The 27,863-nt window shown below is 40.4% G+C and overlaps 3 protein-coding genes and 1 long non-coding RNA gene across 5 annotated transcripts; 3 read left to right on the top strand and 1 right to left on the bottom strand.

Moving 5' to 3' along the window:
* Positions 1–710: 710 nt before the first annotated feature.
* LOC133712009 (NADP-dependent malic enzyme) lies at positions 711–6,875 on the top strand. Its single transcript, XM_062138086.1, has 19 exons — positions 711–1,117; positions 1,514–1,634; positions 1,815–1,889; positions 2,009–2,160; positions 2,252–2,357; positions 2,468–2,533; positions 2,665–2,760; positions 2,853–2,924; positions 4,767–4,850; positions 4,936–5,034; positions 5,164–5,211; positions 5,300–5,353; positions 5,447–5,545; positions 5,624–5,713; positions 5,813–5,890; positions 5,995–6,069; positions 6,159–6,249; positions 6,357–6,485; positions 6,577–6,875. Exons 1-19 carry the CDS (start codon positions 966–968, stop codon positions 6,663–6,665), a joined length of 1,776 nt encoding a protein of 591 aa, XP_061994070.1. The 5' UTR covers positions 711–965; the 3' UTR covers positions 6,666–6,875.
* Positions 6,876–7,336: 461 nt separating this feature from the next.
* LOC133712017 (2-oxoglutarate-Fe(II) type oxidoreductase hxnY) lies at positions 7,337–10,644 on the bottom strand. 2 transcript variants are annotated; one of them, XM_062138105.1, is made up of 11 exons: positions 9,937–10,644; positions 9,649–9,844; positions 9,439–9,537; positions 9,261–9,312; positions 8,893–9,014; positions 8,708–8,808; positions 8,543–8,601; positions 8,245–8,301; positions 8,029–8,074; positions 7,728–7,807; positions 7,337–7,643 (listed from the first exon to the last, which is right to left on the bottom strand). In XM_062138105.1, exons 1-11 carry the CDS (start codon positions 10,042–10,044, stop codon positions 7,553–7,555), a joined length of 1,011 nt encoding a protein of 336 aa, XP_061994089.1. In that variant the 5' UTR covers positions 10,045–10,644; the 3' UTR covers positions 7,337–7,552. The 2 variants fall into 2 exon arrangements, with proteins under 2 accessions (XP_061994089.1, XP_061994081.1); XM_062138097.1 differs by having other exon boundaries at positions 9,439–9,540.
* A 3,162-nt stretch (positions 10,645–13,806) lies between these two features.
* On the top strand, positions 13,807–15,308 carry LOC133730768 (uncharacterized). The gene is made up of 3 exons (XM_062158312.1): positions 13,807–14,424; positions 14,566–14,736; positions 15,265–15,308. Exons 1-3 carry the CDS (start codon positions 14,331–14,333, stop codon positions 15,306–15,308), a joined length of 309 nt encoding a protein of 102 aa, XP_062014296.1. The 5' UTR covers positions 13,807–14,330.
* A 73-nt stretch (positions 15,309–15,381) lies between these two features.
* LOC133727033 (uncharacterized) lies at positions 15,382–19,488 on the top strand. Its single transcript, XR_009854973.1, has 8 exons — positions 15,382–15,439; positions 15,775–15,849; positions 17,790–18,023; positions 18,107–18,184; positions 18,640–18,754; positions 18,840–18,906; positions 18,993–19,091; positions 19,194–19,488. It is a non-coding gene; the product is annotated as an uncharacterized LOC133727033 (long non-coding RNA).
* Positions 19,489–27,863: the final 8,375 nt, after the last annotated feature.

The raw sequence follows: 27,863 nt of genomic DNA on the forward strand, positions 1-27,863 counted from the left end.
ACTCATACAATGATGCTTCTTTGGGTCTGATTGTCTGAATATGCTTATATGCTTTGGGACCATACTCAAACCAAGACACCCAAACAGAAGCTTGACTTTCTTGATTTTGTGGTCACTTGGACAAATGCTCAGAATACTTTGCTCTCAGCCAAAAAAAGTGGAGAAGTTTGTAGTTATCTTCTTTATATTGAATCATTTTGGTTCTGACATTTCAATAATAAATTTTCGGATTATTACATAATTTTCAATTATTATATAATGCATATGACTCTCCTTGGATGATTAACCGACAGCACCGTGTATTATCTCATTATCCAACATCAATAAGTATACTACTTCCCCTTCTCTCTTCAGCCGAACACAGACAAAAACCCATGTCTTTGTTAGTCTGTCATTCTGTCCTAGTCTTACTTCCACTTTTCCAATAATTTTTGCGCAATAATCGGGTGTTACCAGTATATTAAATTTCGGAAAATATATGTCGGTAGATTGCCTCATTGTGTGTAAATAGTGCCAGAACATCATACAGTTCTCGACGAAAGTCTCTCTCGCTCCAAGTCTCAAACATTGTACACCCCCCCACTCAACGATAAAATCAGTCATGACATCCGTGACCACCTCCACTAGATATTTATATATATAGTGCACAAAAAAAGCTCCTTTTTCTGGTCTCTTCTTTTTTCCTGGATTATTATAGAAAAGAAGACCAGTTAAATCGAAGATGACTCCTCCTTTCTATCTTCACCTGCATTGGCCACCTTCCCATTTGACTTTAAATAATAAAATGGGATAAAACTTCGTTTTGATGTGGTGTGCATGTTATAACACTAGAATGTGTCGTTGGGTTGTTCTCTTATTAGAGCAACACAGAGCCAGAGCTCCTGATCTGCATCATCTGTAACCAGTAGCTTTGAACTCAAACGATCGCTGTCTGGTCAGAGAAAGAGCGAGTTGAGTCGGTGAGAATGGAGAGCGCACTCAAGGAGGTGAGGGATGGTGTTTCTGTGCTTGACCTGGACCCCACAGCCGCCGTCGGTGGCGGCGTTGGGGACGTCTACGGTGAGGATGCTGCCACCGAGGACCAACTCGTCACTCCCTGGACTTTCTCTGTAGCCAGGTGAGAAATCACTAGAACTTTATCATGGTTTGTTTTATTTTTTGTTTAATCTGAATTCAATCTAGAGCATCTAAGTATTGCTCTGTATATGATCATTCATGGAGTTAGTACTATGAGGAAGTAGTTCTGATATCGGATTCTGATTCTCCCCTTTTGGTATCTGAAAAGTTCAGATTTTGATTCTTTTTTTTTTTTTTTTACCTTCTTTCTATTTTCAGAAATATGCAAGTTTCAGGCTGCATGACATTGATTCTGATTCTCTATAGCTGTTATATATGATACCTTTATTCAGTTTTCCCTTTCTATGAACTTTGTTGTGGATCATGTACAAAAAAGGTACTTTCTTTGATATCAGTAACTGATTAACACTTTTTTTTTGTTTCTGGGATTTCCAAGTGGGTACACTCTGCTGAGAGATCCTCAATACAACAAGGGGCTAGCATTTACCGAGAAAGAGAGGGATGCTCATTACTTGCGTGGTCTTCTGCCTCCGTCTACTACCACTCAACAACTTCAGGTTTCATTACTATTCCTGATTAAGATTTTGGGTTGTTTTAGCATGGCATGTTAGCTTCTATGGCATTCTTAGCTCCTTTTCTAAATTAAGCTTTTGGGGTTTTTTCTTTGATAACATTCTTTGAAGTTTAAGTAAATGTTGACATCTTGCTGTTTCTCTTTGTTTTCCCAAATTAACCAGGAGAAGAAGCTGATGCACAATATCAGACAATACCAAGTGCCGCTGCAAAAATATATGGCACTGACCGAACTCCAGGTAGTTATTCTTTTACAAGTATCTTCTTACTCTGTAGTGTGTTACAAGTATCGTGAAGGCAGTTTGCTTTATGCTGGAAGAAGGGTGCAGAGGATTATTCTATTTGTTTTGGTTAACAGGAGAGGAATGAGAGGCTGTTCTACAAACTTCTCATTGATAATGTCGAGGAATTGCTCCCGATTGTGTATACTCCAACTGTTGGTGAGGCTTGCCAGAAATATGGAAGCATTTTCAGACGCCCTCAGGGTCTTTACATAAGTTTGAAAGAGAAGTATGACTGGATGTACAATTTAATTTCACCTGTGATTTTTCAGTTTTTACAAGATAAAGTTCTGATCACATGAAAATCCTTCGACTTGCAGAGGTAGAATTCTCGAGGTATTGAAGAACTGGCCTGAAAGGACTATTCAAGTTATTGTTGTCACTGATGGTGAGCGTATATTGGGACTTGGTGACCTTGGTTGTCAGGTAAGGTGTTTGGGATCATAATCTTCAAATTATAAGCATATATCTTTGGTCAAATGACCATGAGATGGAAAGTTACTTGCCCTCACATGGCATTGTTGGACATGTTTCAGGGGATGGGAATTCCTGTAGGGAAGTTGGCTTTGTACACGGCTCTTGGAGGAGTTCGTCCCTCAGCAGTAGGCCTTTTCCAATGTGCTAATTAATATACATCTTTTTTTTACCGTTACACAATAGGCTTGCTTCAAAACCATGAGTCCACTGTTATCTGTAAGTTGTTAACAAAATTTCCTTGCACTTTCTTCTGCAGTGTTTGCCTATAACCATTGATGTTGGGACAAATAATGAGCAGTTGCTGAAGGATGAGTTCTACATTGGGCTCAGACAAAAGAGAGCAACTGGAAAGGTTTTGTAGCTTCTTGATCATGCTAGGTGCATAATCTACGCATCATATTATTTACCTGAATCATGATGAGAGAGTTTTAACATCACTTGCAGGAATATGCTGAGCTTTTACATGAGTTCATGGGTGCTGTGAAGCAGAACTATGGCGAAAAAGTTGTTGTACAGGTTGTGTTATCTAAAGGGCTGCTGCAAGTTTAATTCCTCTTTTGTTGAGCAGTATAGTGTAAATACAGCAGATATTAACAATATGTGTGTGTGTGTGTGTATATATATATATATAGTTTTCTTTTAACTCTTTTCGTTTGGCATGAAACTGCTTTATTGTCAAACACATATATAAGAAGCAAACATATATCTCTACTTATTCCTAAAAGCTTATAGAACTTGCAGAAACTTGACACATCTTTAGTACATACTGACCTGATTTTCATAATTGTACAACTAACAGAACTTGGGGCAAGTTCACCCGTTGGGTCACCAGGTCACCCACTATTCACTACTTTTTAGTGTTAATTTCGTGCCCTGGGTCACGAGCACAGTGTATTTCGTGCCCTGGGTCACCCTGTACAGTGTTCTGGGTCACCATGGTGACCTGCACAGTGTATTTCGTGCCCTGGGTCACGAGCACAGTGTATTTCGTGACCCAGAGAATGAAAATATACACTAAAAAGCAGTGAATAGCCCGGTGACCCAACGGGTGAACTTGCTCTTAGTACGTTCAAAACAAGTTGTCAGTATCCTTTATTCTGCTTTACCATTTCACTCATGATTTCTACTCAAGGTTCTATAGTATTAAGATAAAAGGGTGTAGTATAGCTGGAGTTTCATTCAAGCGTGGGTAGTTTGTTGAATATATCGACTCAGCACAGAGGAATAGGTCTGGTAGATTGGCTCCATTATTAATTCCAGCTGCTGATATTGGTATTGGTGCAGGTATAGTTGATGCGGCGTAGTTGGTGTCTGCACTTGAGGTGCTTGTACCGTGTTTCCCACCACAATCTTCATCGCATAGTTATAGTCAGTATCATCTTCTTCTAAGTTCATTGCAGCAATCACAATATCCATATGAGCCCTTATTAAACGGTATCTAACCAACTCCCTTTGCGATGCCAAGGCATAACGCTGCCTTGTACTGTTGCTTGGTCAGCAGATATTGCAACCTCATAAGCTCCCTGATTTAGAGGTCGCGCCCCATTAGGTCCAAGACGAAATCCTCCCCAACTATCAAGACTTTCAGTTTTTTGGATTTAGATGCATCCTACTGAAAGTGTTGATAGTTGGGGAGGATTTCGTCTTATGCCTAATGGGGCGCGACCTCTAAATCAGGGAGCTTATGAGGTTGCAATATCTGTTGACTCAAGCAACTTTTTGGCTGCAATGATTCACCAAGTACAAGGCAGCATTACACATTGGCATCACAAAGGGAGTTGGTTAGATACCGATTAAGGGCACATATGGATATTGTGATTGCTGCAATGAACTCAGAAGAAGATGATACCGACTATGTGAGGAATGATGTGGTGGGAAACACGGTACAAGCACCTCAAGTGCAGACACCAAATATAGCTGCACAAATACCAATATCAACAGCTAGAATAAAGGGTACTGACAACTTGTTTTGGACGTACAAAGTTCAGTTAGTTGTATAGTTATGATAATAAGGTCAGTAGAACTAAAGGTGTGTTAAGTTTCTGCAAGTTATGTAAGCTTTTATGAATAAGTAGAGATATATGTTTGCTTCTTATAAATGTGTTTGACAATAAAGCAGTTTCGTGCCAACTGAAAAAGAGTTAAAAAAAAAAGTGAATATATATATACACATATTATTAATATTTGCTGTATTTACACTATAAAGCTCAACAAAAGAGGAATTGAACTTACAGCAGCCCTTTAGACCACCATTTATCTCAATAGTTATATGTTACATTATATAGTGACATGATTTCAGGAGTATGAATTTGTACATGTAGTTCTGATGTTGTCTATGCCTTAAACTGATATGTGCAGTTTGAAGATTTCGCTAACCACAATGCCTTTGAGCTGCTGGCAAAATATCGAAATACTCATCTCGTCTTCAATGATGACATACAGGTGCAAAAAGTATATTGAGAATGGAACTATTTAGGGCTTGTACAATTAGGTCTTTAACTCGTAAACTATTGTTTCTTTGTGTCAGGGGACTGCTGCTGTAGTTCTTGCTGGAGTTGTGGCGGCACTAAAGTTGATAGGTGGTACCCTGTCTGAGCACAAGTTTTTGTTCCTCGGTGCTGGGGAAGTAAGACTTTTTTTCATCAAATTTTTTCTTCACTATCTCATATGATGGCTTTTTATGTCAACCAAGTAGAAGTAGGCAACTGCAACCATGAAATATAATTCTTATCCTACTTTTGTTGCTTCATTGTAGGCTGGGACAGGTATAGCAGAGCTAATAGCTCTTGAGATTTCAAAAAGGGTAAAAGAAATTTGTACAAACTGAGATGTAAAAGACTTCTCATAATTGATCAACGATCTTCATTTATTCAGTATTGTTTCTCTTGTAGACAAATGTTCCTGTGGAAGAGACGCGCAAAAAGATCTGGCTTGTTGATTCAAAGGTGTGGTAACTGTTCAAGCAAGATTCTGCTTTCCACTCTCTTTTAAAGTTTTCTTCCTATGACACTTTACAAAGCTCATGAATTATCTTTCAGGGTCTAATTGTTAGCTCTCGTAAAGAATCTCTTCAAAATTTTAAGAAGCCTTGGGCTCATGAACATGAACCCATTAAGGATCTCATTGATGCTGTCAAGGTATGAACCATATGATCATATATGTTTCTTTTTTTGAATTTGAAGATTATTTTGATAATTCTTGCCATACTCCATCAGGCAATTAAACCAACAGTTCTTATTGGAACATCTGGTATTGGAAAAACCTTCACAAAAGAAGTGATTGAGGCACTAGCTTCCTTCAATGAGGTGCTCTCCTTCCTTCTTTGCCCCAATTCCTGCCTATCTATAATTCTGTGCAACTTTTTGTGTGCCTGTTTTATTGACATTTAGATAGGAATGATGCAGAAACCTCTCATTTTGGCTCTTTCCAACCCAACATCACAGTCAGAATGTACAGCTGAAGAAGCTTATACTTGGACTAAGGTATAACAATTAATTCATTGAGGATTTTTTTTTAATGAGAAATTCCATTTAGTAAACGAAACTTAATTCTTTGCCATGTTTCTTGTCCTTCTTTCATTTCCTAGGGTCGTGCAATTTTTGCTAGTGGAAGTCCTTTCGATCCTTTTGAATATGACGGCAAAGTTTATATTCCTGGCCAGGTAAATTACATACTAACACTCATGTGATCTTGTATTATAAAGACCGAATTTGAAAACATGGGTTGATTCTGCTTTCCTTGTTGATTCAGTCCAACAATGCTTACATTTTCCCCGGATTTGGTCTTGGCTTGGTCATCTCTGGAGCAATTCGGGTGCATGATGATATGCTTCTAGCAGCTTGTAAGTAGACAGCATGTTCGGAATGATGAAATCTTTCATAAAAACTCTAGAATAAATGCCAACAGTTTTCATTAATTCCAACTTTTTGGTGCATCTCCCATAAACAGCTGAGGCCCTGGCGGGACAAGTTTCAAAGGAGAATTTGGATAAAGGACTTATTTATCCACGATTCTCTAAAATCAGAAAGATTTCAGCTGAAATAGCTGCTAATGTAGCTGCCAAGGCATATGAACTTGGTGAGTTTAATTCATATTCAGTAGATAATCTGACAAAAAGAATTAGTACTTCCATTCATTTTTAATTTTCACCTTATATTTGCTTCTGTAGGTGTTGCTACACGACTCCCTCGTCCAGAAAATCTTGTGAAGTATGCTGAGAGTTGCATGTATAGTCCTCTCTACAGAAGCTACCGGTAAACAGTCTGCCACCCCGAAAGCTTATTATCAAGCTTGCTGAAAAAAGTTGTCTTCTGAGTGATGCTGTGCTATGTCACTTGGTGAAGATGGTGTTTGTAAAATTATTGAAAGACGTTGCTTGTATTCAGTTTCTTTATATATCAAATAAAGGTGGGGATGATGGATCTGATGGACCAGTTTTTATTAATGAATTTTCTCATTGCGGCTGTTTGTCATGCTTTCAACAAATTCTATTTTGACCCGGATGTTTGCTCATCACACCCCATCAGAGACCAATTCAGATTAGAGTCTGCAACAGCTTATGTCATTTTGATATAATTGTTTCCTGAAGCACGTCTCTATAAAAGTGGGACGATACCAATCCAGAACATCGTATTGAATTTAGAGAGGAATAAAATTGACTCCGTATAACTAGTTCAGTAATTCTGAGATTCATAATCAGGTTTCACAACCACTCTTTTGAAGCAATGGTGGTGCTGGTGCTGGTTCTCTCATAATCTCATCCCTCATTCTTTATCAATCATCGACCTTTTCCACTTCCCAGCATTATTGTAAAGCAAAAGTGATAAAGAGGAGATTCCAATTCCACCATCGTTATCTCACTAAAAGAGGTAAAGGGTCATTATTGTTTTTCATATAGTAACCTCCTTTCATTTTAGTATACATGAAAAGAATGCAACAGCTAATTTCCTTTATTGTTTCCTGAAGTTGCAGAACATATTACAATCTTCGACTGGAAGAATACCAGAGCGGAGCACTTTATGAATCTACAAAGGAATCTCGAACACTGATTAACATTGTCCAGTACAACACTTGTGCCTATCCGAAAAATTATGTTAGCTATCTTAGAAAGGAGATTCATCTTCAATTGCAGACGAGTTGCACACTTATTTTTTATTTTCTCCGTAGGTAGTCAGATCAGCATGAGTATCACTATAGCGCTGGCTCAGGTAAGTTTGACACAAGATTGGAGGAAACCTGGCAAAGTAGACAAATGCAGATTCACAGTTCAGCTAACTCGGTTGCTAAAGTAACTATAATTGTGCAAGAATGAACACTCACTTGGGAGGGTTATTTTCTGACTTGCAGGAAGGCAAGCACTCGACAAGACAATCATGACTAGGTTCTATAAAGTATGCAATCTGCCAAAGAAAAGAAGAAAAATCAGATATATCTCCATTAGAGTCGAAAGCAGTAGATATAATAAAGCCCATATCCAAACATAAAGTTGAGGAATTGAGCCAAAGCAGAATTCAGATGCAGATAAAACCATTGACATTGCAGGCAACCTCATGTAAATGATTCTGAAAGTTAATACAGTTAAAGTGAAAGAAAAGGAGAAAAAAGAAGAAGAGGGTCATACAGAGTATCTCTCTCGACCGTTCCCTACAACTCTATGCAATGTGGACCTGAAAGCAGGAACAAGTGTCACACAATAGTTGAATACATGAATTCCAAAAGGATAAAGCAAATATGAGCCAAACGAATTGCACAGCGGCTGAAATTGATGGCATTCATTTTCTAGGAGCACATGAATGCACTGTGGACTATAGTTACAACTAAGAAACATGTACACTACTTGAAAATACAGTTACTCCAGCGTTCCAGCATGTCACCAAGATTCACTATAAATGCTCTGCAAAGAGAAAAAGAGAAACAATGTCACCCCTCTGAATCAAAATGGTGTTTTTGCATTATCCGTTATTTTCACTCTTTTATACAGAGAAGCTTCACAATATATCACCAGCTAAAGGAGTGTAATTAAGAAAGTGTTAAAAGTGGTAATTAATGGGCATATAACCGTAGCACATCTGAATTAAACAGACTTAAACTACTCTGGTTTTTATCAATCTCCAGTCATTGGTTGAATAACTAACCCTTTAACCGGTGCTACGTATTCCCACAACTGAGGTTTGGCATCCTTATCCTTGCATATCTGCAATGAAATATTGATATTGAAATAACAGATTCAATGATGCAAAGTTATCGGTTATGCCAGTCTATAATAGAAGTATAGCTAAATCTCAGATCAGCCTTCTTACTTGGAGACCTAAGACATCATCAGTTGCCAAAAGGGTAATGAGACCGAAGTCAGAATGCGCTCCAGCTCCGAAAATTCCATTTGATGGATCAGATATTTTTCCTATATATAAGAAGAAAAGAAGAACAGTTTCTTAGATAAGTGAACTGGAAGATACTTCATAAGATTCCAAAGGTTCCAACAGACCTTCATAGTGTAGTAAGCGCAACGTCGCAATAGCCTCACCAAGCATTTCTTGCTTATCAAAGAAATGAACATCAAGGTCAAGAGCAAGGGCAATGAGCCTAGCAACTGCTTTAGCCACCTCTCTGAAACAATGTACACCAAAACAGCTCATAACCTCTACTTTTGAAACCAGCATATATCAATCATTCTAGGAAGTAGTAATCTAAAGGAAATACTTATTCGAATGATCTCAGAAAGTTTCAAACAAAATTGCAAAGTCGGCTTGCAGACATGAAATTTAATCAGACTTCTCACACTGGAGAAACACTGTATCACAAGCCCTTATCCATCCTATGAAGCATATGCCTAGTAAAGAATGTACAACTTACAAGGCTTGTCTATGAAATTCTTCCATGGTCTCCCTCCACCCAGGCAAGATATCTACCAGGACAACAAAAAGGTGATCAATAACATACTTCTACATGCTCAAAGACCCAAAACACAAAAGCGAGTCGAATTAAATGAAACAGCACATTGGCAACATTTCTAACTCTACTTGTCGATTACCTGGTGCAGGCCAAACATTAGGACCATAAAATGGCTTTTCCGCTTTTGGGTCGTCTTCAGCTACCTCAACTCCTATGTAATACCCCTCCTTGTAATCTCCTACTAATCAAGAACAAACTTTTATTTCAGAACAAGAACAAAGACCCAGAAAACACAAACTAGCAGAGGTATGAGAGTTTTTTGTAAGTGATATAAATATAAAGAACCAACCATGAACTTGGTTTTCATGGTCCAGATGCTCATCAAGAAGAGGGGTATATCCCCTGTGCTTCTTGTTCCTCAAAAGCTTCATTTTTTCACTCAACGGTAAACTGAACATCCTCCTGCTCTGTGAAAACACCTCGTCCATGAATTGCTCGGTTATTCCATGATTTACCACGTAGAAGAAACCGCAATCCAAACAGGCCTAAAAACCCAGAATTAGATTAACTTTCTTTACAAGGCAGAGAGGCAGAGAGAATGAAACATGAAAGTTTGGAACTTTTATGTCGAACCAACCTGTTTGAGTAGAGAGACGGATTGGTGAGTATCTGTGCTTGAGAGATCAATACAATTGAGAGCCGAGACTGTTATGGCTTCAGCACCGTTGTTGATTCCGTTATCCATTTTCAGATGAATTGAGCTACCAGGAATACTTGGTTTTTTCTGTACAAGAAATTGGTGATGGAGAATGGAGTATATATAGCTTTTCACTTTTTCTGTTTTTCAACACGCCGTCAGAAATGAACAAATATGCCACGAACTCCATCTTCATGAGTTCATGTCGACATGGGTCACTTGGCCCAGTTTTCGTTCAGTCAGTTATCTTCGTTCGGTTCCAATGGCATTCATTATTTTGGGCCTAACCCCTTGAGGCCTATGATTTAGTGTGTTGGTAGAAAACTTGGAGCAATATTTGCTCAAAATTTTCTTATTTTGTTGAGAAAGATCGAAACGTCATCTACTCTCTCTTCGATAAAGGACGTCATCTACTATCTCCCATTGTCAATTTCCTCACAAATTGAACTGCCATCAGGAATATTCACTACAAAATTAAGAATAGATCGGGTATACCCCGTGGTTCCCAAAATACAATCTAAAACAAGCAAACTGAACCTGAAATGAAAACTTAATTATATAAACAAATTTAGAAAAAGTCATGCATGTGATTGAAGTGGGAAAAAAAAAACTATAATCCTACAACAATACGATAATTCCATATGGCTCCGCTCATTGACAACAATTCTCTAACTCTTCTTCTACTCAGTTTCAAAAACTTGCAAACCAACCCAAACATACATGTGAATTCTGAAGAAGAATCCATATATATAGTGTTGGTTTGTGGCTTAAATTAATCCCATCAATTATTTTTTGAACTAAGCCCACATGATTAACCTAATTCTATTAGGTTTTGGATATGCCTCATGCACATATAAATATATGCTTTCTGTCACCAATTAAGGTGTGAGAGAGAAAAGAAAAAATCGCAACTTAGGGTTATTGAGAAGTAGCCGCAGTTTTGGGGTTCCATAGAAAATTACCTTTTGCCTTGTTGCTTTTGTTCTTGTGAGTGACAATATATATTTGAGGTAGTTGTTCTTCTATTTGGTCTTTATCTTTCCGTGAGTGTATTCGGGTGTAATCGGGTTTTGGATTTGAGTGCTAAACACCTTGTAATCTCCTTTTGATATTAGTGGAATCTTCTCACCGTTTCCGCCCGTGGATGTAACCCTTTGATTTTGGGGTGAATCACGTAAATCTTTGGTCTTCTGAATTTTTTCTATTAATTTATCTTTTCATATTTCTGATACTTCATACCTGTTTGACGCTTCCGCACAACATATAGTTTATTGCATGCATAGGCCCTTCTAGTAAGGGATCTATTTTTTTTTTTTTTGTCATTTTAAGGGATCCCTTGTGAGAGCCATTTTTCGATCACATATCGACATCTCAGCCATTTAGTTTTTAGGTCTCAATGTATATATCACTTCTGCAAATTTTCAGTCAAATTGATGACCGTGAAGGTATCAAATTAAATTAAATCAATGGACGAACTAAATTTGTTCAACCTAAACCGTTCATTTTTATAATCATTAATTTGGCTGAAAATTTGCAGAATTGATCTACTCCTAGAGACCTAAAAACTGAATAGTAGAGATGCCGATATGTGACCAAAAAGTTAGTCTAATAAGTAATCCCTTAAAATTGCTAAAAAAAGAAATCACTCAATAGAAGGGCCTAATTGCATGCATATATACCGAAATATATATAGCTAGAATTATAGATGAGATAACGAACTTGTAGGCCGGTTGATTTGGATGGACGTATGTACTGCATTGATTAGTTGTTCCTAGATTATTTTACAGCAGCAGTTAGGGCAAGATGATTTGGACATGGAGAGCCACTCTGCTATGCAATTTTGGCGGTAAACATGTCCACGTAGGACTTGCTTAGCAGTACCATCATCTCGTAAAACTTCAACTTGAGAAATTCTTAGGTAGGGCAAACGTACCAGCCACGTGGTACGCCCAGCCAATCATATCTATCTATTTTTTAATTGAATTCCAAAACTATCCATGTTTAATTATAATAAAATACCAAAAACACCTCTCTGCATAGGCAATTATTGGCCAGGCGTACCGCCACGTGGTATGCCGGCCCTACCTAATAATCTCTCAACTTGAAAACTAACCGAACGTTCATCACTATCAACCGCCATCGCCGTTGGCATCTTGGTTACCAAACTCTTTGCATCATTAATGTTGTTAACAACGTTATTGTCTCGGTGCCACCATTGATAATTCGATGTCTGTAGGGGCATGGAGCTCATCCTCATGGCATCTGATTGCATCAATGTTCGTGTTGATTTGCCTCGTTATTGTCTCATGGATATTGAGCACAGCTTTGTGGAGTCTATTTAGGGCTAGACTAGTTGAATTAGTGTTGTCGTCGTTGTTGATGTTGCGCAGCGCTGTCCTATGTGTGAGGAGCACAGTCTCACATTGACGGAGCAGCCTCTCATGGTCACGGCGCAGAGCCTGACGGTCACGGAGCAGACTCTCACGCTTAGAGAATAAAGAAAACCGGTCAGCGATTTCAGGGCGCAGAATTTCGCTTTCACAGAGGAAAATCTCACTATATCGGCCAATAATATCACTCTAACGGCTCAAAAACTCACTGTAACGGCGCAAAGTGCCACTGTGACGGCGCAGAGTCTCATGATTACGGGTCGGGTTCCGGGGCCTCCCTAGACTCAACGACATTGTTTCTAGCTCTACATAGAGAGACAGGCGGAGAAATATACAGGCTATGGTTGCTTACTTTATACGAAGAGAGCATGCATTTCCCAACATAAAGGGAAAAAGAAATATATAGGCTAGGGTTGCTTAATTACTTTATACAAAGAAAGCAATTCCCAACCTGAAAAGAAAAAGAAAGAATCCTAGATCAATACTATGTTTTTGATCTATTTCTGGCATTAAGGTGTATGATTTAAATACTAGCTATACCCTAACAAGATCGGAAAAATAATGCATGAAGATTATTATGGAATTTATGGTGAACTGAACAAGTCTGTTGATTAGTTCTTTGGAGGGGTTATAAATATTGCAGGAGGGGTTATAAATATTGCAATATTGGTATATGAAACTATGTGGTTTCAGGTTAACTGGGAAGGTGAGAAACCTTAGGGCCTAGTTCATTAATTGGTTGCTGAATTGAAAGTTTTGAAAAATTTAAGGGATCGGAGAAGCTAGCTAGGGAGATAACGGAAGCTCTTCTCCGGCCCTTTTCTTCTAAGTCTTTGTCGACGAGACTCACTTGGTCTTTTGAAATAAACCAGAAATTGAGTTGCAGTTTTCTTGTCGCTTTTAATCTGTTAGATTAGAGATTATTAGAACCTCTTTAGTTTTTTTGTTTTTTAGCTAGGGGCATGGGCGTTGTCCTCCCTTCTTCTGTTTGTAATATCCAGCTCTTTTAATAAATCAGATTGCTCTGCTCTCTCCAATCATATTTTAGCCACAAAAAAAAAACTTAAAAGTTAAGCCCTAAATCCCCTGATTGCATATGTGATTGAACTATATCATAGACATTTTAAGTTTTACAGAACTACAAAGAGAACTTGTAGATGGGCAAATGGTGCTGGATAGAAGGCCGGCTCCCTACAACTCCAATTTATTGAAGAAGTTGAAGTAGAAAGGCACAACCTAAGAAAGCTAACAAAAATGAAATTGAGGACTACGCTTGGACACTACTAGAAATCTGTTCATTTACATCACTTCATTTAAATCGGTTAGACTTGCACATGATGTAAAAAAGTAAGTTAACATCGTTTTAGAAAAATACAGATTTAAATGTATACCATTAACATCGGTTCTTAAAATGACCGGTGTTAAAAGTTTTGTTTGAAAATTTGCGGGAACCTCATTTTCGTGGACGTGCTAAGTGTTTTAATGAATTCAAGGACGCGGGGACTAAAACTTAAAATTTTTCACACTTAGAAAAAAATAGAGCCCCCAAAACTGAAACAGAAACCCTAAGCTCAGTCTCGAGCTCCTCCCAAACTCGAGCGCCTCTCTCCTCACTCGAACTCGCCGCTCTTGTTACCTTCATCGCCTCCTTCATCTACCTCCTCCGACTCCGACTCCGACCCCGACCCCGAACCCAACTTCCTCCTGCTTTCTCCGCCCTCCTACCCGATCTTCTGATGACAATTATAATCTGTGATTGAAAGAGGTTGAATCGGTTCGACCCCGACCCCGATTGCGGTTTCTCCAACTATAATTTCCGACGACCGAACTCGAAATCAAAGATGGGGCACAACCGAAACGCCATTTAATGCCCAGATCTAGAGTGAAGAGAAGAAAAACGAAAAGCGAAAGCAAAACCAGAGAGAGGGGTAAAGGTCGAGGATAATGGATGCGAAGCTAAACCAGCTGACTCACAACTTTGGGTGTTTCAAAGCGGTGCTGATCCGTAATGATTTTGCACTTAGGTTGAATCGTAAAGGTAGCTCCTTTATTGTGTATAATAGTTTCCCCTGTTCTTGATATTGGGTAATGATTCTTGTATTAAAGTTTTGATTTTTGGATTTTGATCCGGTTCAGATCTTGTGATTTTGTGGTTTATTGTGATCTTATTGGATGGTAGATTTGTATTATTATGATGCTTCTTCGCGTAGTCACTGCCGCAGCCGCAGCCGAAGTCTCTACAGCAGTCTCAGATCGGAACAGTGTTGCAGCTTCTCGCCGGAGGTGTGGCCGGAGCTCTGGCTAAGACTTGTACTGCGCCTCTTGCTCGGCTTACTATATACTCTTTCAGGTTTGGCCCCCTTTTTTTTTCCTCTAATTTTTGCAAAGCTGATGTTCTTATTTTTAAGTTTTATTTCTGAAAGTAATTTACTTTTTTGGGTAATTAGTATTTGTTATGGGATTTATTGGTATGAATTTGGAGTGTGGTGTCTTTGTGTAATGGAAATTTGGGTAAAAATGTGGCCTTTGAATAATGTTGGAGTGTTTTTATACAGTTATTGGTTTAGTAAATGTGGACTGTAATTTAAGGTATCAGTAGAGCACTATGGTTGTGTTTAAGAGCATAAAGTATTGGGCTGTAGTTAATGTTGAATGTAAAGGTTTGCTTCTTTGAAGCTCATAGTTGTAGTTGTTGTAGATGTGTTTATGATATTTGTTCCGCTTTTGTGGTTTTTAGTTCTATGTTGTGATGTAGTCTGGCTAGCGTGCAGTGATTCTAGCCACTGATCTTTAAACTAGTTTGGTTATGGGTAGTGAAAATTGGGTGTGTCTGATTTTGGTAAGAACTGCTTTATTGAGAATTATCTTATCTTTTCAGATACAAGGCATGCACTCGGATGTTGCAACTATGAGAAAAGCTAGCTTATGGCGTGAGGCCTCAAGAATTGCTGGTGAAGAGGGATTTAGAGGTTTCTGGTGGAGGTTTGGCAGGAATAACAGCTGCAACAGCCACATATCCTTTGGATCTTGTAAGGACATGCCTTGCAGCTCAGGTAAGATCAGAACCTTTGGGCATTTCTGTAGGTATGATTGCCTTAAAGCTCTTCATATCTACTGCATATATTGCAAGTCCTCTCAATTTGTTCTTGGCATGTCTACGCAAGTTAATCCTTGAGTTATCATTTTCTTTTTTAAAACCTACCCGAAAGTTTGCTATCCAAGGCAGAGTTTGTATCAGCAATACACATGCATATATTCTATTCAGTTTCAACACTTTCTGGATTCCTCTGATTGTATTGCTATTCTGATGTGCATTGTAGCTATTTAATTTCTTTGGGATACCCAGACATTCATGCGTGTAGTAAGTAATTCCACTTGAATGTTGCAGGTGTCATATAGCCTCACAATCACAGAGTTCCTTGGGGAAGTTCATCGAGTCCTTAGCATTTTCTTCCAGATTATGGTATTGGTTTCTTAGTTAACTTAATGGGGCTTTGGATTTGATTTATCTGGTTTATCTATATGATTATACGCATTTATATACGTGTAATTATCTCTAAAACACTAGAATTAAACTAATCCTCATGTCAATTATTACGTAACTAATCCACTTTTATTTATTTTGTAGGAAATAAGCGGAATTGCGGAAACCAAGAAAAATTGGTGTAAAAGCGGAGCAAACTGGAGTTGTTGACAAAATAAAAAATTCTCAACGTGGTCAACGTCAAGGAAGAAATGAAAAGACGATAATGAAAATGGTGGTAGAATTGCATTGGCTTAATTAACCTAATCTTAGGTTAATTGAAGAAAACGTGGACACACATGCTTTGCTTTAATTGATTGGGTGCCAATAGAGCCTTGACACATGGCATGCAGCTGATTTCTTAATTAAACCAATGTTTAATTAAATGAATGCTAGTGGTCCATGAGATGGAGACGTGATCCATTCCTTTTGGGCTCTCACAATAGCCGGCCAATCACTCTTTCTCTCTCGACCATGAAGCCCACAGTCACACGCACAACCCAGCATCATTCCCTATCTCTCTCACGTGTAGCAGTTGCCATATATAATCATCAATTCATTCTCTACGGAAAAACCTACAGCGCCGGATCTCCATCCTCTTCTCTAAAACAGCCGCACCCACCATTTTATTATCCCTTCCCATTTTTCTCTCACCCATCACCTCACACCCTCTCCTCTTCTCTTCTTTTCTCTAATTTCAATCTTTTGGGATTAGACACTCAAGGCCTCGAGAGAATCATCATCAAGAGTACTACACCTTAATTTGGGTAGTTGGGTGAAGAAATTGCTTGATTCACACTAGCTCATAGCTAGAAGTGATCAAGCTAACTCTCCCCTCTCTTCCTTATTATCTATTTCATAATTTTTATATACTTTTGTTGATGAATTCTTGTATGGGTTGTGAGTAGTTTAATTTTGGGAGTTAGGGTTGTGAAGCCCTAACTCATCTTGTATAAATATTGATGCTTTAATTTTAATAAATGCAATTTTCATTGTGTATGCTTTAAATCCGAATTTATTGGTCCTTAGAAGCATGTTTCTAGGCTTTGTCACCCTTTGAAATTATGTTGTGGGCAATTGTGATGAATAGATTGATAAATTGACAACTTATTGGTCTTGTTGCATCTAGGATTTAAGTGTGGTGACCATTAGCCAGCTTAATTGTAGCTAAGCTTGCTTAGGTCTCTATTATCTTGCACTCTAGGCCTCTAATTTTAGATATTGCGGCCTTAACCGGCGTAATGCCTAAGTTAGAGAGTTGATTGTGGCCCTAATCGGCATAATCGATACACCGAAAGGATAATTGGTTTAGTAGCCTTGACCGGTACTAGATACGGGACTTAACACATATAGGAAATGCATGCATTTGTGAAATTGGCATCGATATTTGCAAGATAGTTAGTGTGAATCACCCGACACTCCCATGTTCCCATTAATTTGAAAATCTAAATTTAATTTCTTGCTTGATAATTAGTTGTTTGCTTTTATTTTAGTTTGCATTTAATTTAGTTAATTCCCAATTCAAAACTCTCAAACAAAATTCTACCTTCCATTGTGCATAACTCATTTGGGCTACAAGTTAGTGGCTTTGATTAGGCTTAGTGTGAGCTAAGCCGAGCATTGCCGAGGCTTGGTGCCTTGTGAATATTATTTTACTTTATTTTATTTTCATTTTTCATTGTATGCTTTTGAGTTACTCTACCGCCAATTACCTCGGTTAGGTCCAACGCCTAATCCCCGAGGTACGATAATCAAGGTTTTAATACTTCCCTTACTTGACAACGATTCGTACGCTTGCGAGAGTTTATGAGCCAAGTCACTATAGTCATTAAAAGATGAATTTCCCGGTTAGTTTATTTAGCTGGACCGTTGAATTTCAGGGTATTGCTGGTTGCCTCATATTTCCGGAAAAAGTTTGCTGGTATCTTATCTGAGAAGGAAATTTTGGGCTCAAAACATTTAAATTACTTTTGAAACATATGGTTTCTTGCAATATAGTTTTTATCTGGTTTTCTGATAAGTTAATTTGGACGGTTGCAAGGTGCTACCAGAAGGGAGGATTAGTTGAGAAGTATGCTAGTTCACAGATGCCTTTGTCAAAGCATCAAACTCGGGTAATTTGGTTTTGCTTTTGGATTAGCAAGACTTTTTCTTATTGTACTTTGCTTTCATATTTTTATATAGTTTTGTGTTGCAGCCGGGAGTATTCATGGAATTTTGCAAGCATGATTCCTGTGCCTGTGGTTGTGAGCCATACATAGATAATCTGACTCTGGTACGTCAGGCCAGGATAATTTTGAAGTTTTGTGCTCTATCTATTTCTCATTAAGGCGAACGAGCTAAGCTATTATATATTGGAATTTGAGCATGATGTTCTTAACAAAAACAAATTGATGATATTGTTGTTGTTCTGTTCTGGGTTTCTTACATATGGCTAGGTCGGAATTACTTGGTGTTGTCCGATGATGCAAAGAAGTATGAACTGTCTACAAAGCTTCTGGAATTCATTTTCAACTTCACAATTATTGAAAGCTGTTATATTGGTGTGTGTGTGTGTGTGTATGTCATTGAAATTCAATTATAATAGCATCTAAAACTTGTATATGGTACTGCTGGAACATTTATACAATATATAAATAGTGATGTTTTTGATGAATTGTGCATGCTCACTAGCTAGCTGCTCTATTTAGTGTAATTAGTTCTGTAATGTTAATTTATTGATCATTTCAGTTCAAGGGAAAAGATGCTTACAGTCAAGGAGTCATTGATGTAGTTCGAGTAGAAGATCCAAGATGAAGTAGAACGATTAGCATGCAGATTTCTTATTTCTGGTATTTAGTTTGAAGTAAGTACTACATTATATATTAGCATTTTCTTTAACATATCAGACCAATGAGCATTTAAATTGAGTAATGACAATGGTTGTGCAGTGCGATGAAAACCTTCAATGCTGAAACTGGTAGGGTTAACAAACTGCCTAAAGTGAAATCGCTTCCGGTAAGACTTATACATGTGTTTGGCTGGGATAATACATTGCTTCTAGTATGTCAATGCTTGTCTAATTGAATACCTTCAATAAATAGGGCGTACCTAAACAACCAGGTGGAGTTGAGTGTGGCTATTATGTTATGCGATACATGAAAGAGATAATAGAGGATGAGACACTTTCATTTCCTACCAAGGTACATGCATATATTATATCTCAAAGAACATTTTGGATTATTATTAAATATTAGCTTGTTTACTCAATCACTGTGCCTTATGTGTTGTTTATATATTACTAGTGGGCGGTAAAGATGCGGAAGTCATATAACCAAAATCAAATTGACGAGGTGCGCATTGAAGTGGCTGATTATATACAGAGTTTGATGTAGGACTGTGACTGCCAAGATGTTTTATGAGTAAGGCTAGCTAGTTTTGGCTTTGAAGCAAAGCTTGGTGTGGAACTTTTGTACATTGTTGCTTATATTTTTCCAAGCTTTGTTTTGTAAGTTTAGGGGTTTATTTTGGCCCATTATGTTGAATCATGAATTTGGAAAGAACATTAATGGAAAGCCCTTAATTTTGGATGATGAGAAATGCAATTTTTTCCCCAGCAATAGCTAAATGCAAACTTGTCAAAATGAAGTGAAGTGTATTAAAGTATAATAAAACAGTAATGCCAAGGAAAACGAAGTCTGTTGAGAGATTAGAAATCAGTATCAAAAATGAAATCGATGTCCTATGATTATCAATATATCGAATTGTAACTCAAAATCGATGTAATCAAAACTACTGCACATCGATTTCTAATCACCAAACCGTAATCTTCAATGAACTAACACATCAGTTTGAATAAACATAGTCGACGTACATAATACCATTGAACATCGGTTTACTTAATTGAAAATGATGTTCAGTCTCACAATAAACATCATTTCTTAATAAAAACACGATGTATAATAAAGATACAGACATCGTTCCTAGGAAAATAATGTAGCAACCTACATGTAAAAATGGCCACGAACAAACAATACTCATGGGAACTGATGTCTACAAGTGTACTGGACATCACTTTTGGAATAGAAATCGATGCAAATGTTCAAGTAGGTATTGTTCGACATATACTTTTTAAAGCATAAAATCTGAAAATATGAAGAACTAAACATACCTAACATACAAAAATATGATGATTATAACGATTATACATCGATTTGTTTTTTAGAATCGATGTTGGTTGTTGTCTGGGACATCGGTTGAAAACGCGCTTATGCTGATGTCTATACTTTTCTCTACACCCACTAAGACATCGGTCGAAAATTAGTTTAACATCGGTCCAGAACCGATGTCTATGAACAAAATTCTAGTAGTGGGAGCTGTAGGTAGATGTGGCCAAACGTAACACATTACTTTTTTCCTATGATTATACATCTGCAGTTAGGGCAAGAATTTGATCTGGCGATCCACTTTGATATGCAGTTTCGGTGGTAGACATGGCTACACTGGGTTTGCTTACCAGTTACCACTACTGCCTTGAAAACCATCCGTACAAACGATGCAAACGTCATCAACTGCCACAGCCTCTGGCATCTGCTCAACCAAACAAATTACACTAAGGTCGTCCATAGTCTCAAGAATACTGTTCAATTTCTGAATGGAACTGCTCAGTGCAGTCTCAATGGTACGCATCGCAGTTTGATGTCATCGTGCTGCTCCAAGGTTGTTAAGCAGGAAAGTACAAAGCTGCTGCAAGTCGTACTGTAGTACTAGACTTCAGCACGACTTGCAGTAGCTTTGTATTTTCCTAGTTAGGTGGTTTCTTGACTCAACGATGACGACATTCTTCCTGTACGTCCTTGATTTCATGCCCTAAATCAAGGGAGATACACAGCACGAGCACGAGGGAGAAGGGTTGCTTACTATTAAAACGGAGTGAGTCATTCTAATCCTATTAGAAAAAGGAAATCAAGTGAGATAGGCTTGTAAGATGGCCCATAACTAATTTACTGAAATAATAAGGATAAATTTAAGAATGTTCAAGTAAATCAAGAATATGTGTATGGCCCAAACTCTAGGTTACTTGACCGAGTTGTAATAGGGTTTTGAATTAGAGATATTCTCGGAGATATTCATAGATATCCGATTAATTGTACGATTATCTTTCGTTGTACAACTCTGATTCTATGTCTTGTAATCCTCTATATAAAGAGGCCCCTATTATCAATGAAAGTACGACTCAATTCTCTCCCAATTCAGTTTTCCTTAAACACGTTATCAACACGACGTCCTAACCCTGAAACAAATAGCTAAAACCCTAAATCCGAATACAAAACCTTGAAACCTTTTCTGCCTCCACCACACAACTTGAAGCCCTCGACCCTAGAAATCCAGAACCGGCGGCAAAACCACCAGAACCTGCAGGAAACCTACCGAACCGGCCACCGGAAGCTCCAAACCACCCGCAGCGAATACTCTACTGGTTCACCACGTTTCGGACCTCCGATTTCTACCAAATTTTTCCAGCAACAGCCTCTCGATCCCAGGATCCAGGAACCGGAAGAAAAATTTCAAAAACCGACCTATAACTTGCTGAACCGACCGACTGAACGTCCTGCAGAAAAAACCGGCAGAAGGAAAAGAGAGAGAGAAAAAAAAAGAAAAAAGAAAAAAAGGAAGAAGTGACGCGGCCCAGAGAGAAGAAAAGAAGAAGGCGGCCCAAGCCCAGTAGCCCACAGGCCCACTGACATCAGCCGCCCCGCCACGTCAGCTCCGACAACTTTTCCAACCATTTTCCGGCGACCTATTTCAAGGTATTTTTTTTACTGAAAGTTCCCGTTTTTTGAGTTTTTATTCAATTTCTCTTCTTTTTCTTGGAGACTTGCAAACTCCCTTCTTCATCATAGGGGAGACCTAATTAAGCCGAACTGTGGGGGTTCGTACTCACTCCAAGTTTGGAGCTTGTTGAGATCTCCAAACTTAGAGTTTGTAGAGAATTTATGATCGACCACTTACGTCATTGTTTCGATCTAATCCAATACCTCTTGGAAACGATTACGCTCAGAAATTTTATATGTTTTCATGGTAGTTTTTTCCGCTCCGAAACTAACCCTTCTTCTTGTTCTCTTTCACGATGAGTAACTTGAACAAATTGGACTTTGCTTCATTGGGAACAACTGGCTCTGGATATCACAGGTGGGTTCGTGATGTCCGCCAGCATCTCAAGGCCGACAGAATCCTGGATACGATTCTCGAGCCTAGCCAGGACGTGCTAACTGTTGAGCAACCTCAAGCTTTGGAAGAAAATAGAGCAGCCTTAAAGGCAAATAAGGCGAAAGCCATCATCCTAATGACTCGTCATATGGATGATTCGCTAGTACGAGTGTATGAATGAAGAAGACCCCAGAAGGCTGTGGGTCTCACTCGAAGAAAGATTTGGCAATGTCCGTGACTCCCTGCTTCCTGACCTAGAAGTGAGATGGCATAGCCTCCGCTTCTGTGATTTCAAGTCAGTTCTTGACTACAACTTGGAAGCACTTCGCATTAAATCCTTAATGGAATTCTGTGGTAAAGATATCACAGATGCGATGTTGATTGAGAAGATTCTCTCTACCTTCCCCTTTTCTGCATTGATGGTTGCTAAGAACTATCGAATCGATGTTCTTGCAGGACGGATCACAAGGTTTCATGAGCTTATTAGAGCTATGAATGTTGCTAAAAAGCATGACAACATCCTTGTGAAGAACTATAATTCGAGATCCGTGGAAACGGAGCATATTCCGGAATCTAATTATAGTTGCGCCCCTAAGAGAGGGCGCCAAGAGCGAAACCCTAATCTTAGGGATACTTCTGGACGTTTTGGTCCATATAATCGCTCTACTTGGGAAGGTAACCGCCAAAATAGGCGAACACGGAACCGAAGAGGTCAACGTGGAAAGAGAGAGGGAGGCAACGCCTCTAGCCACGTTGGTGGTGCCACCAACACTAAGAGTCATCTAAATGACGCTTTCAAAGCACCTCAATCAATGGAGTTTGAGCAAAGAGATGTATGTTCTCGATGTGGAGTATCCAGTCATTGGGCACACATTTGTAGAGCTCGTGAAGAAATTGTCACCGCCTACAAAGCATATTGTGAAGAAAGAGAAGCTCACTATGTGGAACAAGAAGATCAAGAAGATGATCTAGAGTGAAGGGTTGAAGACTACAAATCTGGCTGGGATTAATAGATCGCCAATTCTGTTTAAGTCTTTATTTTTTCAAGAAATGTAATACGCAATTGCCATATACTTTGTAGTAAATGTCATTGGTTTAGTTTTTCTTCACATAGGCTCATCCAAAATGAGTATGATGTCTAGGAAAGTTTTGAGATAAATGGTATTTAAGCGAACATTGCTCTACCGCCATCTCTCTACTCACCTGGTCATATTTATTTTGGAGTTACCGAAAGAAGTCAAACAACTACCTTTGTTTTACATTAGCTAGCATTTGGATTAGATTCTCCTAATGGTTAAGAGACAATGATGTACTCCGTTGGCTTATGACTAAAATTTTGAGTTCTTTTCATTATGACTCCATTTTGATTATGAGCATATTACTTTGTGATTACGATGGCTGGGCCATCAGTATTAATTCAAGGACATGGAATAACCCAAGTTCCCCTTGCCAAATAACACCTTGATTACTGTCACAGAAACTCTCTACGCTCTTAGGGCAAATCGCACCTATGAATAGCCAACGGATTCCATGCGAAAACGCATGTAGAGAACGGAAATGAGTTCATTTGTAATACCTCTAACGATTGCGAACAAAGACGTATCTTAGAGAAGTTTATGTGTCACTCTAGTGGACTCTATGTCACTATTCGAGCTATTAAATCCAATAAAGTTATGAGAAAAGATCTCTTGAATTTAGACACATATTGGCTTTGTCACGACAGGATAGGTCATCCTAGTCATGATATGATGATCCGACTACTAAAGACTTCACATGGACATCCATTCTCTCGAGCGAAATGAAGCATGAATCAAAAGTTGATTCCTGGACTAAGTGTGATTGCCGCTGCTGCCTCTGGCGCCGCCGCCGTCCACCACCAGCCTAGGGCTGGCACAGTCCCTATCCATGACGCCATAGATAGCGTCCATCATGGTGATGGCGCCCCAGGTGATGCTGCAATCACCGACTTTACTTCAAATAGCGTTTCAGACGCTCAGGCCCAACCAAAATCCTCATTGGTTGCTTCTAAAGCCTTTCGCTCGTTTACAAAGACTGTTCCTTAAGAAAATTAGGACTGAGACCGTCCTATGTAAAGGATATGAAAATACTCATTCTGTTCTTACATAGAATCCATGGGGATTCTGTGGACTGATTCAACCAACCTGCAGACGTTTAAATATCTCATGATGTTGGTTGACAAGCAAACACGCTGGTCACGTGTTGTGCCATTGTCCACTTGTGATGTTGCTCATGCTACACTCCTAGCACATATCATATATTAACGGGCTCACTCCCCGGATCATCCTATATAGTCAATTAGATTTGACAATGCTAGAGAGTTTACATCGAAAACTTTCGATCGTTATTGCAATGGGACTGATGTTGGACATCATATCCTTATGTACACACCAAAATGGTCTCGTGGAAACGACTACGATGGTAGCCCAGATATTGGTAATGCGCACCAATATCTTTATATCTGCTTGGGGTGATGCAATATCGCATGCAGCTCTGCTAATTCATCTACGACCCACCGCCACTCAATCTACCTCCACGTTACAGCTAGTGACTGGGTACCATCTCGTACTTACGCATATTTGAGTATGCCATTTATGTGCCAATTGCGCCGCCACAGCGCACTATGATGGGCCTTTACCGACAAATGGGCAACTACGTTGGATTTGAGACTCCAACAATCGTCCGCCACTTAATGCCTTTGCTAGGCGATCTCCTTACCGCTAGATTTGTGGGTTGTCACTTTGATGAGACAGTCTTCCCGTCCCGTCGTTAGGGGGAGATAATAACACGAATGTTCAGTAGGAACGACAGAAATTGTCGTGACCTGTCCCCACTATGTCTCATCTCGATCCCCACTAAAGTGACGAGATCACACATATCTACTGCAAACATGCCTGCAGGGAAGGACGTACTTACGAGAGGATGTAGCGCCACCCTACATGGAGGTAAGCATGACACCAACGCCAAAGAGAGTGGCACTTTGGCTGTTAACGTTCAAAGTCTGGCGGTAGCCACGAAGTCTGGCGGTAGCCAATCCTTCGTTTAACGTGGGTCCGGTGGGCGGACCGCTAGTCGTGATGCTCTCAGCTTCCGCTACCTGTCAGATAAAATACAAAGGGGGCGTCAGAGGGAGACCGCGCTGGGCGGCCTTCAACTCTCCGATGCCTAAGTTAGTCAATGTATTTATAGACAGAGTAACAGTAGGTAAGTATTGAATGCGTAATTAATGAGGAGAGAGGAGAGAACCTTTTATAGGTGAGGAGGAGGCTGACCTCCTCCTTGTTTTCGATGTGGGACTGATGTGCTTCGGTTCCCAGTTTCAGAAGCTTCTGATGCTACTTTGGCGCGGCGCGTGGCGGCGCGTCGGCGGTGATCTGGGGGTGATCCGACGCTGAGGTTGTAGCCCGCCTGGCGGTGTATCTGTATGTCATTCCTTTGGTTGGAATTAGTACCTTTAGCGGTACAATGAGCGTGGCCCATTATAGCTAATTAGGCTTGCAAATGTACATGTATGTACAAGTCCCCCAAGTCCCCAGTCAAGGAGGGCAATCTTGGTTAGGGAGTTGTTCGGTGGTTTGAAGCGTTTTCTTCCGCTAGACTTGCAAGAGCATAATTAGCGTCAGTGCGTTGGCAACCATGGATTTTACTGAGCAAACGCTTTATACCCTTTCGGGTGGGCCCTGCTAGGCCCCCCAGGGAGTCCCCCACTCCCCGGCTAAGATAGACCTCCGGATGGTCTGTAAATTGTTTGTTGAGGGGGAGCTGCGCGGAGCAGAGGGTGTTGGGTAGCGAGCCCAATCTTTAGCACCCAAGTGACGGGGGTCAACGTGCCTGATCAAGGCCGTCGTAGACTGTTGACACAAGTCCCCGTGTCCCGTAGGGACCATCTGACCGTAACGCCACGTGACGGTCATCGTCAGAGTGAGGCGTGGCCTCGGGATCCGCCGCTGGCGGATATCCCCCCACTGACTGTAGCAGGAAGCAGCGTCCAGAAGACCTGCCTGGCGGTATTTTATTGAGCGATATTGCGCTGAACAAAGTACGCAGCTTGCAAGATGATAAGGGGTTCCGCTAGTGGTGTGCAGCGGAAGTTGCCCCGCTTGCAGGATGCCAAGGGAGAAGTTCTGCTGGCGGAGTTTCGCTCAGGGGAGACTTCGTCTCTTGGAAGGTGACAAGGGAGAAGTTCCGCTGGCGGGGTTTCGCTCAGCGGAGACTTCGTCTCTTGGAAGATGACAAGGGAGAAGTTCCGCTGGCGGGGTTTCGCTCAGCGGAGACTTCGTCTCTTGAAGATGACAAGGGAGAAGTTCCGCTGGCAGGGTTTCGCTCAGCGGAGACTCCGTCTCTTGGAAGATGACAAGGGAGAAGTTCCGCTGGCGGGGTTTCGCTCAGATAAGACTTCGTCTCTTGGAAGATGATAAGGGAGAAGTTCCGCTGGCGGGGATTCGCTCAGCGGAGACTTCGTCACTTGGAAGATGACAAGGGAGAAGTTCCGCTGGCGGGGTTTCACTCAGCGGAGACTTCTGACGGTTGGTGAATTCATCCGAAGTGGCTACCTCCACCAGACGCTTCGTCTGATGGTGGTTGACACGTGTCTAACCAGCAAAGGGTTAGCGTGCGGAGGCTTGTCTCCTAAGCCTGGCCGTCGTCTCGTCATTAATGATAGTAATTATGGATTCCGTAACCGAGGCGACGCCTCGGTTAATCCGGAGAGTAAGTGGAGACCCGCGACACGTGTACGGTTGGTGTGTGATGTCGTTTTTTAGCGGACGGCTGAGAACGCGCTGATGTTGACATAAAAGAGGGGGGGAAACTCAGCGAGATTTGACACTTTGGTAGAAGCTTCAAACTCACAGTCGTCGTCGTCTCGCTCTGTTCGTCCGAGACTGAAGGAAGAGGTTGCCGGAGCGTGGAGATATCGTTTCCGGAGAAAGGACGATCTCACCCCCCAGAGATTATTGCGCACCATCCTATCGTAGGCTTCACCATCGAGGTTGGTATCTGGACTCCCCTTTTCCCTGTTTCATTGGATCTGCTATTTTCTGGGTTTTGTTGTTTTTTGGGGTGATATATGTTCTTTGGCGTGTTCTGAGATGTGAAGTGAGATTTGTGGGGGGGGGGGGGGGGGGGGGGAAGGTGGGTTATGGTGGTTGGCAGAGAGTTTGTGTTTAGGGATTTGCTAGATGGTCGAATCTGGGCCGAGTGTTTGCTCTTATTTTGGCATTTTCTGGGTAAATTGTGTTTGATGTTCTTGGCTATGGCTGATGTAAGAATAGGCTAGATCTGTGTTTGTGCTAACTGGTGTGGGTTTTAGGGTTTGGGATGGCTAACGTCATAGAGATTTCGAGCAGTGAGGATTCCGGGTCTGACGTGTCGTTCAGCGCGGCGGATAGGATATTTATTGACTCGTTGCGTACGTCTGCCCATGCAGGAACCTCACTGCTAGAACCGCTAGAGGTTGAGCCGCTACAGACCATACCTTGGGAAGTAGCCATGGGTCGTGGTCCACGTCCAGAGAGCTCTAGGGCTGGTGAGGCCGCTGCTGCCAAAGTTAGGCGCGACGAGCGTTTGGCGAGCAATAGTGCTGCCAGCGGCTCCGCTGGGGAAGAAGAAACAGCGGGGGAGAATGCTGAGTCAGCGTGGTTCCTCCAGGATGGCATCGCCGTTGACGAGGCAGGAGGGCGGATGATCGCCGCCGGCGTCACTCGAATGAAGAAGACGTTCCGGTTGCCGGGCTCGGTGAAGCTGCG

Source organism: Rosa rugosa, chromosome 1 (genome assembly GCF_958449725.1).
Source record: "Rosa rugosa chromosome 1, drRosRugo1.1, whole genome shotgun sequence".
In the NCBI taxonomy this organism is placed as follows: Eukaryota; Viridiplantae; Streptophyta; class Magnoliopsida; order Rosales; family Rosaceae; genus Rosa; species Rosa rugosa.